Source organism: Rhododendron vialii, chromosome 8a (assembly GCF_030253575.1).
Source record: "Rhododendron vialii isolate Sample 1 chromosome 8a, ASM3025357v1".
Taxonomy (NCBI): Eukaryota; Viridiplantae; Streptophyta; class Magnoliopsida; order Ericales; family Ericaceae; genus Rhododendron; species Rhododendron vialii.
The window spans coordinates 34558943-34573534 of NC_080564.1; the positions used below are offsets into that span (position 1 = coordinate 34558943).

At 38.7% G+C, this 14592-nt stretch overlaps 2 protein-coding genes across 3 annotated transcripts in view; one reads left to right on the plus strand and one right to left on the minus strand.

Moving 5' to 3' along the window:
• The window catches only part of LOC131335780 (midasin-like), a 38697-nt gene extending 30099 nt beyond the window's left edge, over positions 1–8598 (plus strand). The window contains exons 67-78 of the mRNA XM_058371281.1: positions 1892–2113; positions 2198–2356; positions 2467–2691; positions 3109–3423; positions 3527–3670; positions 3894–4100; positions 4228–5955; positions 6042–6323; positions 6906–7085; positions 7197–7295; positions 7583–7708; positions 7829–8598. Of these exons, the coding sequence (XP_058227264.1) occupies positions 1892–2113; positions 2198–2356; positions 2467–2691; positions 3109–3423; positions 3527–3670; positions 3894–4100; positions 4228–5955; positions 6042–6323; positions 6906–7085; positions 7197–7295; positions 7583–7708; positions 7829–7861 (3720 nt within the window). The 3' untranslated portion in view covers positions 7862–8598. The remainder of the gene's footprint in view (positions 1–1891; positions 2114–2197; positions 2357–2466; positions 2692–3108; positions 3424–3526; positions 3671–3893; positions 4101–4227; positions 5956–6041; positions 6324–6905; positions 7086–7196; positions 7296–7582; positions 7709–7828) is intronic.
• Positions 8599–9182: 584 nt separating this feature from the next.
• Positions 9183–13307, minus strand: LOC131335781 (PHD finger protein ALFIN-LIKE 4-like). Of its 2 annotated transcripts, none has more exons than XM_058371283.1 (5): positions 12839–13307; positions 12690–12722; positions 10994–11222; positions 10519–10654; positions 9183–9686 (listed from the first exon to the last, which is right to left on the minus strand). In XM_058371283.1, the coding sequence occupies exons 1-5, from the start codon at positions 12933–12935 to the stop codon at positions 9435–9437; spliced, it is 747 nt and encodes a 248-aa protein (XP_058227266.1). In that variant the 5' UTR covers positions 12936–13307; the 3' UTR covers positions 9183–9434. The 2 variants fall into 2 exon arrangements, with proteins under 2 accessions (XP_058227266.1, XP_058227265.1); XM_058371282.1 differs by having other exon boundaries at positions 9183–9707; positions 12839–13303.
• Positions 13308–14592: the final 1285 nt, after the last annotated feature.

Here is a 14592-nt window from a genome sequence, read left to right on the forward strand (position 1 = left end):
GTAGTGCTGCATGTTGGTTTTAACCACAGGACAAAATTGTCCATCAAGAATAGTTAGAGCTCAAGTTGGTTTTGCTGTACAGGAATTACCGTGTTTCCAGGGCCTGGGGAAAGCCCAAGAAGCAACTGCTTTGTCCCCAAATGTGGCAGAAATTTGGGGCTCCATGTTATATTATTTACACTACAAGTATAAAAAAAGCTTCCAGTTGGTGCATATAGTAGAGACGTGGAGTGGTGGTTGGCGCCTGATGCATTAAATCCGTGCGTCTCATGTTCGATTATCAGGCACTTAAGTTGTTGGATATTGTCTCCTGTTCGCTTCATTTTCTTTTTTTCCCCTGTGAACAATATAAGGAAATATACCTAAATTAATTACGCTATTAGTACTTTTGCAGTTAAGGAAAAGTAATGTATGGCTGATACGTTGTTGCATTTGATCAAATTTCTTTATCACAAAGTAGGGTATCAAGACATTCGAGCAAGCTAATATGACTATATTATTATTTTCCATGGATTTAGTTGAAATATGAAACAAAATACTCCATCGGTCCCAAAAAATTTGCCCTTCATTCCCATATTCAAAGTAGGCGACTAGTTGCTTTTGGCGAAGCTGCGAATTAGATTCAACAAAAGCAACAAAAAACAGAGGAAACACAAAAGTGGAGGGAAATTGAATTAGAGTTTAAAACGTGTAATCATTACATTTTCAAAAGGACGGCACTTTTGGAAATCCATTTATTTGGAGGAGTAAGGATTGTGTTCCCTTAGAAAGTTTGATTCCCCAAAAGGTACCAACTTTGTTTGGGACGGAGGGAGTACCTTATTTGTACAACTCTTGCAATCATGTCTTTTTTGTTTGTATATAAAAATACGGGCCTTGCAATCATACCCTTTTAGTTTGTATTTTGCCATCTTTTAATATGTTTTGCTCAAAGATACATTGCATCTGATATTGGGAGTTCACTTTGGGCCCAAAATGTTAAGGCCGGCCGTGCATGTTTCTTGTCTGCATACCAACTAACCTTTGGTTCTACGTTTTCTTTCTTCCCTTTCGGTTTTTTTAGTTGTTTATTTGTTTGCCTATTGTTATATTTGTGGTGTGCGTATGTGTTGTTGTGGTGGTGGGGACGAGTCCAATGTTCGGATTGTCTGGGGAATGTCCATAAGGATCTTAAGAATTTTCCCCCAGCCCTCTTTGTTTAATGTGGATCATTTGGCGAGAAAGAAATTCGAGATGCTTTGAAGGCGTCGAGAAGCCTTTATTTAGAATCAAAAGTTTTTTGTGAATAGTTTGTTTAGTTGGGACAAGAGAGAATGTGATCATTCTCTTCACCAATTTTTAGATTGGTTTGAGCTTTTCTTTTCTCTTGGAAGTGTATAGGGCCTTTTTGTTTCATGGCCGCTTTGTATATGGGCGGCATTCCCTTAATGCCTTCTTTTATATAATTATTTACTTATCAAAAAAAATAAAATTCCCCCCCAGTTTGCTTAGTGCTCAAATGCTGGTTAATATATCAGGTAAATATTGGAGATTAATGCCAACTGTGGTAAATAAATCTTATGTACATGAAGTTCTGTAGATTTTTAACTTAATATTTTTTCGGTAGTATGATGGTTAGGATATAGATTTGTCTTATTTTGTTGCTTTCAGAGTCCTATGTTTGAGAGACTCAATGTTGCAGGATGATTTTTCTGTCCGATCAACCCTCCGTCTTCACTCCGCACTTGCAAACTGAGCTCACACAAAAAAGTTTTGCTACCCATTCTAAAGAAAATGCTAGCAGGATTTCGTTCAGTTCAACAATTAGATCGTATTGTATTTCGAAAATTTCCAGACTGTAATATCTATTAAGACTATACCTGACATGTATGATATCTCATTGTTTGTGTAGGTTAACAGATCAAATTCTTTCCTTGACCATCTTATTGAAATACAGCAGCAGCAACGGGCTGCCACATATGGTTTGGCCGACCAGCTGACGAGCTTAAGGAAATGTGCGACACTTTTTGAAAATCTATTCTCCAGCTCCCTTTTCTGTGACACTGTTGCAAGTAGCGAGTGCTATTTTGCACAGAACCAGCATACCACATATAATTGCATGTGGCAACAAAAGGTAAGCTTTCCCCTTTATTTAAAATGGTGGCTATGAAACTTTATTGTCTAGAGCCTTGGATTGTGACAACGCTACTGTATGCAGCAACTACTTGGAACTTTGTGTTCTATGTTGGTCGAAGATTGTCTGCTGCTAAAAACAGTTGAAAGTACTCATTTTAACACATGCCAAAGTGTCAAAGGTGCCGCAAATAGGGTTTGCATTTTCCTTGAGAAGTTTATTCCGGACTTTCAGAAATCTAAGGTGCTCATATTATTCATAGTAGTAAAACTCGATTGGTTTATTTTTTTTTCTTTCAAGTGGTGTTTCCCATCGGTATCCAAGTGCTCTTACTAATGGAAACTTTCCACCAGGATTTACTGGATAATCTTCTGCTTGGCCGGGAAAGAGTTCTAACCTCAGTGACAGCACCTTTGTATCCTTATGTCATTTCGAAGCAAATGGAGCAGTTTGTCTTGCAGAATTTCCAGATGGTAAAAGAGTTTGAGAGGCATCTGTGTGCTTTGCGCGAGCAAGATGAGGATAGAGGATCTGTTAAAGAGGTTCTACTTGGTCGGTTTGATGATATATTAAAGAAGGTAGTATATTCATACATATACATATGAAGTATGCCACTAGCACAACACTTTGCACAACATGCTTGGGTGGGATTGCATCATTGGTAATGAATGAGACGCCATTTTACATTGCCCAATGATACAGTGCCACCTCAACAAGTTGTGCATATTGTTGCAAATTGTTGTGTTAATAGACTTTCCCTATACATACATACATAAATGTATACATATATACATATTTTCAGTATGTTTTCCCCATGGACCCCATCTTAGAAAGATTTGACCACAATGAATCTGTTGCTTCAGATTCCAATGTAGTCTTTTTAATCTAGCCAACCAATTTGTTGAATGTAGTTTATGCAATACAAAGCGTCTATATACAAACCTTGAATTAAAGAATAAAGGAAGTTGTTGATATAGGACTATAAAACCAAACAGTTTGATCTTTTGCAGGCTAGCTTACTAGAAGAAGATTATAATGGGAACCTGCAATCAAGACATAATGAGAACGGCACGGATTGTCGCGCAGAAACTGTGCCCACACTTGAAGCTGGGTTTAGTGAAGCTGTCAAAGAAACTTATAAGCATATTGTGGAGGCATTTCACAGCATAGGCACTTGGAATAGCATTGACACGTTTTCTGTAGAGTCACTTGGGAACATCACTCTGTGGAAGGCTCTATTTGAGACATATGTAGCGAATCTGCGTTTAGACATCATATCTGATGCAGTAGTCAAGGCAATTGATTTTGCTGTAAGTTATATTATTGGACTGTTCTTGGAAGATTTGTTTTTGTACTCTTTCATTTTTTTTATTCCTTCTTAGTTTAATCTATCATCTGATATGACTTCATCAGGTAAAGCTTGTGAACGACTGCAATGAAAGCCCCCATCTCACTGTCCTAGTTGGAGCACATATGAAGCATCTCTATTCCCTAGTTGATGCCGTATTGAACTTTGGCCAAAGTCTTCTGCATGATTTCCTAGTTGTCCACAGAATGGTATGTTAGATCACTCTAAATTTTCAGGATTTTAGATCTGTGTAAATTTCAGTTTGACAGAATCTGCAAAGAGCTTCTATATTGTTGTCACACAAACCTCTGGTTTTATATGCAATTCTCTATTTGCTTTCTTTTGTTCTTTGCTTCTCTCTCTCTCTCTCTCTCTCTCTCTCTCTCTCTCTCATTTCTGACTTCTGGACATCTCTTGTAAATTTAATGGCAGGTATCTATAATAACTCATTTCCTTGCTGAGATTTTTGCCTCGTTATATTCAAAAGGATATGGGATCTGTAATGAAGAAGCAATGGAGGAATCTAGCCTTGATAAAACTCAAGAGGCAAAAGGCACAGGTATGGGAGAGGGTGCAGGGCAAACTGATGTCAGTGATCAAATAACTGACGAAGATCAACTCCTTGGGGATTCAGAAAAGGTATGGATCCGGACTTCAGAGCCCATAAGTATTGATGCAATTTATCTTCTAGCAGATAATTGAAATTTGGTTCCTAATATCTTTAAATTTGGTTCCTAATATCTTTTTCTCCTTTGTGCTTCTGCAGCCGAATGACGGACAAGCTGACTTAGGTGAAGTTCCCAGCAAAAACGACAAAGGTATTGAGATGGAACAGGATTTTGCTGCTGATACATTTAGTGTTAGTGAGGAATCAGGAGATGACGAAGATGAAGATGGTGAGGATGAGCAACTGGACTCTGCAATGGGGGAAGCTGGTACCGAGAGCGAAATCATCGATGAGAAACTCTGGGATAATAAGGATGATGAAGAAAACCCTAAGAACTCAAAAGACAAATATGAGTCTGGGCCTTCAGTCAAAGACACAGATTCTAGTGGTAGAGAGCTTAGAGCAAAAGAAGAGTCAGATTCCACCACTCCTGCCGATGAAGCTGGAGAAATTAACCCTAATGAATTTGACGAACACGACGATCTCGACACTGCTGAGAATATGGATGACATGAACTTGGACAAAGGTGAAGCTTTTGCCGACCCTACGGGATTGAATGTTGATGAACCTAACAAAGAATCTGAAGATATTGAGATGAATGAACAAGAAAATGCAGATTCCGTAGAAGATGCGGACCCAGATGAGCTTGACGAGTCTGATGAAATTGCGAATTGTGATGAAGAGAAGAACGAGTCGATGAATGAATGCCCAGAAAAGACTGAAGATGAGGAACAAGGTGGAAATAGTGAGAAGGATTGGATGGGTGGTACTAACGAAGAGGCTAAAGAGATGGACTTGGTGGGGCCAGAGAAAGATGTGCTTAAATCATCCACTTCTAACAAAACCGTTGACCAAGTGCCAAATGCTGAATCCACAACACAACCGAAGGGTGACTCTTGTGCGGCAGATTTAAGAGAGATTGCGCCAGAAGCTGTAGAAGCAAAGTGGTCTAATACGAGTGACACTCAGAATGACCTTGCTCCTATGGAAGGCCAACATAATGCCTCTGAGGTTGAAATCACAGTGCCTGACTCATCAAAGAGAGGGAGAATGAATGATGATCAACAACCGCAAAATCAGTCGCCTCAACATCATGATTCTTCTTCATCTCAGAAGCTCCAACCAAACCCTTGTCGTAACATTGGTGATGCGCTTGAGGAATGGAAAGAAAGAGTCAAAGTGACGGTTGATCTTCAGGAGAACAAGGTAGAGGCTCCAGATGATGTGGTAGATGAGGATGCAGACGAGTTTGGGTACACCTCCGAGTTTGATAAGGGAACGGCTCAGGCGTTGGGTCCTGCTACATCTGAACAGACGGACAAGAACATCAATGTTGACATACCTGATGAAGATGGTAAGACATTGAATAGAGAAGATCTTGACGATATGGAGATTGAAAATCAGGATTCAGAAAGGCGTCCTGTTAAAACTTTGGCCTCCAACCCCACAGAGAAGATTAAGGCACAGGTGGAGATCCAACGGTTAGAGGAACCACCAGAAGAATCCCAAGCAATTCACAGCCAAAACGAAAGTAATAGAAGCCTGTCAGAGAGTTTGGTGTCCTTGAAGAGATCATACATGGCTGAGGACATTGGCCAACTTGGTCAACTTTCCCTGCTAGACAGGGAGCTTGGGACTCCTCACAATCTTGAGGAAATTCCTCGTGATGTTAATGAAAATGCTACTGTTCTCTGGAGAAAATATGAACTGCAGACAACGAGGCTGTCGCAGGAATTAGCAGAACAGTTGCGTTTGGTCATGGAGCCCACTCTAGCTAGCAAGCTCCAAGGTGATTACAAGACTGGAAAAAGGATTAATATGAAGAAGGTAAAAGGAATACATATAAAAAAAATTGCCGTACATTTATGGCCTCGTTTCTTTTCTAATTGAAAATTTGTATTGGGAATTGCCAGGTGATCCCGTACATTGCAAGCCATTATAGGAAAGATAAGATATGGCTGAGACGGACCCGGCCCAACAAACGTGATTATCAAGTTGTCATTGCCGTGGACGATTCCCGTAGCATGTCAGAGAGTCAGTGTGGTGATGTTGCTATTGAAGCTTTGGTGACGGTATGCCGTGCGATGTCTCAATTGGAAGTGGGGAACTTGGCTGTTGCAAGCTTTGGGCAGAAGGGAAACATTAGGGTACTCCATGAATTTGATAAGCCATTCACAGGAGAGGCCGGGGTCAAGGTTTGTATTTTTGCTAACACCAAGTTTACACACGTACGTAAACACTCACACAACTCTAGGAAGCTGGGTAAAGTAATTGGAAACAAGACAAATAAGTGAAATACATGGATTATTTTTGCTTCTTGGTCTTTGTTCCAATATGGCCCAAAAACTTTTATTTTCCCGGTTCTTCTCATTAGGACAAGGATGATTTTTTTTTTTTTTTTAAATGAATAAATCTCATTAGGACAAGGATGAAATTTGACAAAAAACAAATGAATAAAATTCACTAGCTATGAAAAAATCTGAAAATATTAGCAAGGCAAGCCAAACGGGCCTTAGCATGTTCCGAAGGAGAAAATTTTCAATGCAACAGTTATTTATAAACCCTCTCTCACATGGGGTGTGACCTACATAGAAATGGGATCCATATAATGTGAGAGGGCATCACAAATAACCATTGCATTGGAAAAAAAAATCGCTCCAAAGGATGCTTTGTTTGGTGCCGTTCTATTATTCTCTCCATTTATTCTCTCCATCCATGGAAAGAAATACATATGTCCACTTTTTCTTTTTGATCTGACATTTGACTAACTTGTACAGATGATCTCAAGCTTGACATTTAAGCAAGAGAATACCATAGCAGATGAACCGGTGGTTGATCTCTTGAAGTATGTGAACAACATGCTGGATGTTGCAGTTGCTAATGCACGACTCCCTTCAGGACAGAATCCTCTGCAACAGCTTGTTCTGATAATAGCTGATGGTCGGTTCCACGAAAAGGTAACCTCTTTCTGTCACATTGACAGCAACTATGCTCATCTCCTGCAGCTATATGGTTTGTACTTTTTTGTACTTTTGACTGATTCTTGTTTATACCCAAATCAAATGCAGGAAAACTTGAAGCGCTGCGTAAGGGATGTCTTGAGTAGAAAGCGCATGGTCGCATTTCTGCTTCTTGATAGCCCTCAAGAGTCCATAATGGATCTCATGGTATCTCTTTATTTATTGTGGTTGTCACATTCCCTCTTCTCTAAAAATACACCCCATTTCACAAAATTGCCCTTTTGATTTGTGAGAATGTTCCCCAAAAGTAACGAGTTGAAGGCAGTTTTTATTTTAATGTAATAATATTAAGAAAAAAGGACCATTTTTTGTACAAAAGGGGAGTGCGGAAATAGTTTCTTGACTAGGTTTTCCCTCTTCTTCTTTTTTTTTCTTATACTTAATGAAAATAGCTCCTCTGCCATGAACTTAATTATGCATTTTTGGGTCTCCAGGAAGCATCATTTCAGGGTGAAAATATGAAGTTTGCAAAGTACCTCGACTCATTCCCCTTTCCGTACTATATAGTCCTCAAGAACATAGAAGCACTTCCAAGAACCCTGGCCGATTTATTGAGACAGGTAAGTTTGTACAGTAACAAACAATTGCAGCTTATTTGTTGTGATATTCTCTTGTTGATCATGGTGTTTTTACTGTATAAACTGATTTCTTCTTCTTGATCTTTCAATTTGTTGCTGCAGTGGTTTGAGCTAATGCAATACTCAAGAGACTAATCAATTAGATGACACGGCTTCTTTCTTTTGTTTGAGAAATACGGTTTGCTAAGTTAGCAAATGGAACAGAAGCCCTTGCTTTAAGGGATGCATGCCTCTTCATCAAGGCTTCTATCCTACAGGATTTCATTGTTGAGGGTGATAATTCTAGTTTGATTTCATTAAGCGTTCCGGAGTTGGATCCACCTTGGGAAGTTGCTACGGTTCTCTTGGATTATGTCTTTTATAACCAATTTGGGCTTGTTTATGCAATGGATCCCAAGAGAAGATAACGAGGCTGCACATTGGCTTCATCCGGGAAGGCAAGGGCTCTTGTGCAAGGATGGGTGGTTTTGCCAACCCCTGATCCTCTTCAGATTCTTGCTGAGGGTAGGAAAGGAGTCCCTTAGTTTGGTATGGTTTGGTTTGTTTTTGGCCTTCTGTCTTAGCCTTTGTTTGTTATTTTCTTCTGTTTAGGTGTCTTTTGTTTCTTCTTTTGCTTAAAGGATTTTGACATTTTAAAAATTAGCAAACGGAACAGTGCATCCACAAATAGAACACATGTATAGTGAAAGCGAGCGAGGAAAAAAGGGAAGAGAAATGGCAGGCATAATGTATAGCTGTTTCTGGCCGTGTAAATATTACAGTTTTGGTAAATTTATATATCAACCTGCCACAATTCTTGAAAAAAAAGCGTTGTATTTAAAATCCTTGTTATGTAGACCAGACAAACATTTTGGAAAAACGAATTGATTGTATTCTTTGATTTCTTGTACTGCTTACGGTTGTATGTTCACCAGGCAATCAAGCCCTTGCTAAATAATAGTAGATCTTGAAATGACATGAAAAATTATATCGTCTTTAAGAACCCAATTTCACAATGTTATATAATACCAGAATTCTCAATGTTTGGAAGGAAGAACAAAGAACAATGAAAGAAACCCTTTGGGCAAAACAAATCATTTGATAAAGAGAGATGCTAACTGCACAAATTTTGTGCACAGGATCATGGTTAGATGATTAAATCAAGCATTTATATCGAATTGAGCTGATTTTTCGCGAAGATTTTTGAAAAAATATTTTATATTTAGTGAATTATGTGGGACCTGTAGTTACACTTTCTGTTTGATAAATTCATAGCACGGCCAACTCAACAGATCAGGATCGGGTCTCTGTATGTATGTATGCATGCAATCAATAATAACCTTCCAGATGAAGGCAACAGCAAACAGCCCATGCCGTTTTACTTTCTTCAAAAAATCTCATTCCAAAAGATAAAACATTAATGAGGAATCAAAATAATCAACTTCAATTGAAAAGAGAAGGGGAGAGAAGAGAAGCCTTGTATCAAACCATGATCCAAGAGACTAAAATTTCTAGTAAATTCAACAAGGAGATGATAGCAATTCCTTCAAATAAAATGGGGGCAATTTTTTTGCGAAGCTACAACAACTAAGTCTAACGAAAAGTGAGATCCCCCCAAACCAGAAAAAAAGTACACATTCACAAGTTCTGCCAAATCAGAAAGAAGAAAAAAAAACTGACTGCATCAAGGGTACAAAGCTAGAGAGAGAACCCATACTTCCCAGCTATATCAAGGACGGGCTCTCTTGTTGCTGCCGCTGCAGGTTGGACACTTGTACTGCTTAATATGCTCAGCTCTTGCAGGGGTAATCTTCACACACTTACCATGGAACCACTTCTCACATATGTCGCAACAGATCCAGAATTCATCCGACGCATAGTTCTCCCCACACGCCCCACACAAGGTCTCCCCATGCTCATCTTCGTCTTCCTCGTCCAAGCCTTCCTCTTCGTCTTTTGGCTGTGGCTTTGAAAACTTTCCCTGAGAGTCGGATCCATGCTCCTTTGGTCAAGCAAAAAATAAAAAGCACACATAAAGCAACAAAGAGAAGAAAGGATAACTGGATGGATAATAAGGGCAAGATCAGGGTCTATGTGAAAAGGATGGAAAGTTCCAAGTAGGCTACTTCTACAACGCATTAGATACAGCTGGGCAAACAGAATACAACAACATTAACAGAACCATTAGAGACAAATCTAACCTTTGGCAATATATGCACAAAGTGGCTACTCTCAGAAAACTACTAAAACAGTGGCCCCCCTATACCTCCAAGAACCAAGGAGCTAAAGGGACGTTATGCTGCAAAACCATGCCCCAAATAAAAGCCGAAAGGCATCAGCGAGGGCAGGCCTAGAGACCCAAACCAATTTATGTGCACGCCAAAAACCAACAAAGAGAAGAAGGGGCAATTAGACATGATTATTTGGAATAGTGGTCGCGCTCTAAGTCAAAATGATATCAAGATCTCCTCACATCTCAAAAGGCACAAACAAAATCCTGAGAAGGCTTTAAATTCCCTAATTCTCGTATTAACAGCTTGGCAATCAACAAAGCTAACTTCTTCTAAAGCTAACTAAGCTGATGTTCAACATCGACATGAAAAGGAAAAAAAAATAAAAAATCAAGCTTGAACAGAAGCGTTACTACCGCCAGGGAGAACGTTATGATTTCCATAAGCTCAATTCTAAAAAGAAACACACTACAGGACTTTGGTCCAACCTTGACACTTGACAGTCCCTACCCACTGTACCCAGTACCCACACAAGCATATGTAACCACAATTAGGTACTACCCAAGAAAATATCATGTTTACCGCTTTAGAATTTGACTTGGATTTGTTGCCGCTGTTATTTGGGACAGACAATTTCTCCTTCTGTTGTTTCTTTGCAGCACCAGTTACAACTTCAAATACCGTAGGGAGATCATTTATCATGTTAAAAAGCCGCTTCCTGCACGAATGATAAAATTCTAGGTTCAATGTAGAAATCATCTATCTAAAGTAGAACCAAATACAATACAGGAACCACTATCTGATATGCATATTTAAACGTGGTCATTATCTATGCCGGATGCTCTTTGGTGCTACCTTCCCGGTGATCCCTGCCTATTATCTATTTATTTCATTATCCATAAAAACAGCAAAAACTGCATCATTGAATAATAGTTTTGAGGCTCATGTCATGGAACTAAATTGGTATTGTCATCATAGCTTTCACCACTAACCACATCCTAACAACAACCAAAAAAAAAAACTTTTAAAGTTAGCAATCCATGACAACTACAGTTACCTGTCCGCTTTATCAAACCCGAATCTAGCACCGAAGTAGAAGGCAACAGAAAGCAACCATGCATCGCTGTGGACAGCAACTAAAGATAACCAATCCTTTTCCTGCATCCCATCTCTGGCAAAGTTAATACCCAATGCAGGCTCTGGAAGTTCTGGAGGCACTTCTTCAGCAGGTAAATTGACCTCCCATTGCTCACTTGGAAATCCGTACAAGCACAGGTTTTCCTTCTCTGTGTAACACAATAAAAGCATGTATTGATATGGAAACCAAAAGTTGGAGAGAGACAACAATAAAAACTTAAGTGCCATGAAATCTGAGTGACGGAAACTGGGAAAATCATATTTCTACAGTAACACAACTTCACCACACAGATCAAATAACGAAACTTTTAACTTCTAGCCATACTAGCTTATAGAAGGCCTTGAAGCATATAATGGTAGGATAACCAAAACAATCAAAACGAGTTTCCATTACACATATTTCAAACCATTAAAACAAACCACATCATGATGGATTAAAACTTGGAGAGAAGAAATACAAAACAAGGAATAATGAACCCTTTAACTGAAAATGATGATGATAGAAATTTAAGTAGGCATGCAATTGCACAAGCACGAGTAGCACGCTTTCTGAGAGCAGTTCAACAGTTTCCATAACTTTTGCTGTATTAACAGCTACAAAATCTTGGTGTCCAACACACATTGGAGTGTCCTCTGGCCGACTTTCAGCCAGTTGGCACTAACAAGTTGTTTGCTTCACAGTTTGCTCTCACAGAAAGAGGAACGGATTAGAACACACTCATCCTCACGACATTGTATAGAAGAACGGATAATCTCACAAATACAATGCTAGAAATTAAGTGTTTTATCGAAACAAATGCTACAGAAAAACTATAAATCGTCTATTAGCACATTTATGCTCCATCACTCATGATGATTGGAAGTTTTCTAGCTCTCAAAGTTTTACATCATGGTGCTAAATTGTCTAGTTATTGGAATGGCTGATATAATATTAGTCTATGTGAGTCATGACACACTACTCATCACAAACTAGGCCACAGAATCTAAAAACAGGAAAATTTATGGCAGAGAATCCTGAAAGAAGCCTTGAACAATTCCGTTCAGATAGTTAACCTTAGGTACCCAAACCAAATGTTATGCACCCACAAATTCCATAGCATCAGTACATAAACCCATCACATAGACAGATGAATACCCAATCCTCTACAAGCAAACTACCAACCAAATACAGTTTACTAATTTGTTTATTTAACCATCCAATCCCTGTTCAAATAGAAACCGCACAATCCAACAACCATAGCGAAAATAGAAAAATGATTTTCGCACACCACTTTCTTGTAAACACACCTCAAAATTTGTCATTTAGTGCTTGTGTTATGCGTAACTTCTAACACGACAAAAAATGAAATGCATTTTTAAGAAAAACGGGGAGTGCAAAAATCATTACCTGGAAAACACTGACATAAGTTAAAAATTTCTCCAACACAAACATTTCAAAAAATGGATAATTACAACCGAAACAAAATCACGAACGTGCTTTTCCCGTAATCGAAACAAGAACAGGTAATTTTCTTCAACGAACGACATGCAAAAATTTAACCGGAGTAACATAATTGTACACACGCCGGTAAAAATTTAAAACCCAAAAAAAATGGTAAAAGGAAAAAAATACAAACCAGGATCACACTGCTGGTAAAATTCTTCGACATCTGCAAACAAAAAGAGAAAACGAAACACGTTTCAACAATTGAAACAAAAAAAAAAAAAAAAACGTAAAAAAGCAACGGTAAAACAAAAACTGAAAAGGAAGAGCAGGTAAAAGAACCTGAGGTGAGGGCTTTTATCATGCCGGCTCGACGGCCTTTGAAATCCCTAAAAACCTCTTCGACTGTACGCGGATTGTACTGCGCTCCTCCGTCCATTCTTTTATAACCACAGAGAGTGAGTGAGAAAAACAAAGAGAGATAGAGAGAGAGAGAGAGGACGGCAATGCAAATTACACAGGTTTTAGAGAGAGAGAGAGAGAGGATTCGTGAAGGGTGAGAGTAATGAATTTTTGAAGCAAAACAAAAGCACGTACTTTCAGAGAAGGGAGAAAGGAATGAGAGAGAGAGAGACTGCAATTGAGGAGAGAGAGAGAATGGTGGGGCGGATTTGAATCTGTAGAGGGGAGACGGGTTTAACTATATTTGAGAGAGAGGGGATGAGTCCGAGACAGATAAATGGATGGACCAGTGTTTGGACTGGTCAACGGCTAATGGGCCTGACTGGGTCTGGCTTTATTATTATGGGCCCGAATACGATTAGGGCTTTGTTTGGACTTTGTTAGAGATCTAATCTTTCCCCTGGACCTTATAATTGGGTTGCAATTTTTTTTTCTATACGTAGCATTTGATTTGTCATTGGACCGCCACCGCCTTCCTTCGTTAGGGAACCATCCCCACCTTCACTGTTGGAATCTGAACTAGCACCTCGGTGATGAAGGTAAAGCCAAGAGGAAGGAAAAGATGAGATAACACAAAGAAACTCTCATATGTGTGAGATCGAAAGAGAAAATGCTCATTGAAAATTAGGAGTTATTGAAAGCAAGAAAAGTCAGTCACTACAAAGGAAGGAAATGCCTATCAAGGGTAAAGCTCTCCACTCCCGCCGCCGCATATGGGTGGTGAAAATTCTAGGGGGAGAGAGATGAAAGAGGAGAGGCAGCTAGGGTTTTCTAAAAAGAGAGAGCTCTGGATTGCAGTCAACTTGAACAACCATATGTAATACGAAAAATATGTGGTATTATTGGATCTAATCTTCCCATGAATAAGTGATATTGAACTGATTAACGGGCCGTGCCTAACTTCATGAACTAATATGAAATATGAAAAATTTGGTACTTGAGTTTGATTAATTACGCAAACTTTAACTTAACCCGATTCAAAAGACGATTAGATTTAGGGGAACAAAAATCTGCCGAACTACAAATCCAATTCTAACTTTCGATTTCTAGTGCAAATAATTTGGTCTGTGAATTTATGGGACGCGGGGGCTCTGCTGTGCCTGAGGCACAGCACCCCCTACCCACTCCCAAAAAGGCCCAAAACGGTAACGTTTTTTAAGGAAAAAAATTTTAAATTTTCTATTTGCAATCCTATAGAGTAGAAACGTGATTATAAAAATCTTAGAGATAAAATTTAATTATGTCTCTTTAGAATAATTTGATCAGAATAATAAGATCTTCACATTGGTTCAAACAGATTGAAAATTGGAGTAGATAATTTTTTAACAGTATTTTTAATGTATAAACAATCTAAAAAAATTAAGTAATCCAATTTTTAATCCGTTTGAATATGTGCGAAGATCTTATTATTCTGAACATATTATTCTAAAAAAACATAATTAACTTTTGTTTTTAAGGCTCTAATAATCATGTTTCTGCTCCACAGGATCCTAAATAAAGAGCAAATACTTAATTATAAGAGTCCTAGAGACAAAAGTTAATGATTTCAATTTTCTCCTCGAACAATGTGATATCTCACGCCGATAAACCCTTGACCTTTCCCCCTCTAAACAAAATTCTCTTGAAAGTATTCA

Excerpts from the sequence above, each read along its gene's own strand:
- LOC131335781 (XM_058371282.1), bottom strand. The coding sequence starts at position 12,935 with ATGGACGGAGGAGCGCAGTACAATCCGCGTACAGTCGAAGAGGTTTTT. Across the intron at positions 10,655-10,993 it reads GGGTTTGATAAAGCGGACAG|GAAGCGGCTTTTTAACATGA; the intron begins GTAACTGTAGTT and ends TCATTCGTGCAG. Across the intron at positions 9,708-10,518 it reads CCAAGTCAAATTCTAAAGCG|GAGCATGGATCCGACTCTCA; the intron begins GTAAACATGATA and ends GCTTGACCAAAG.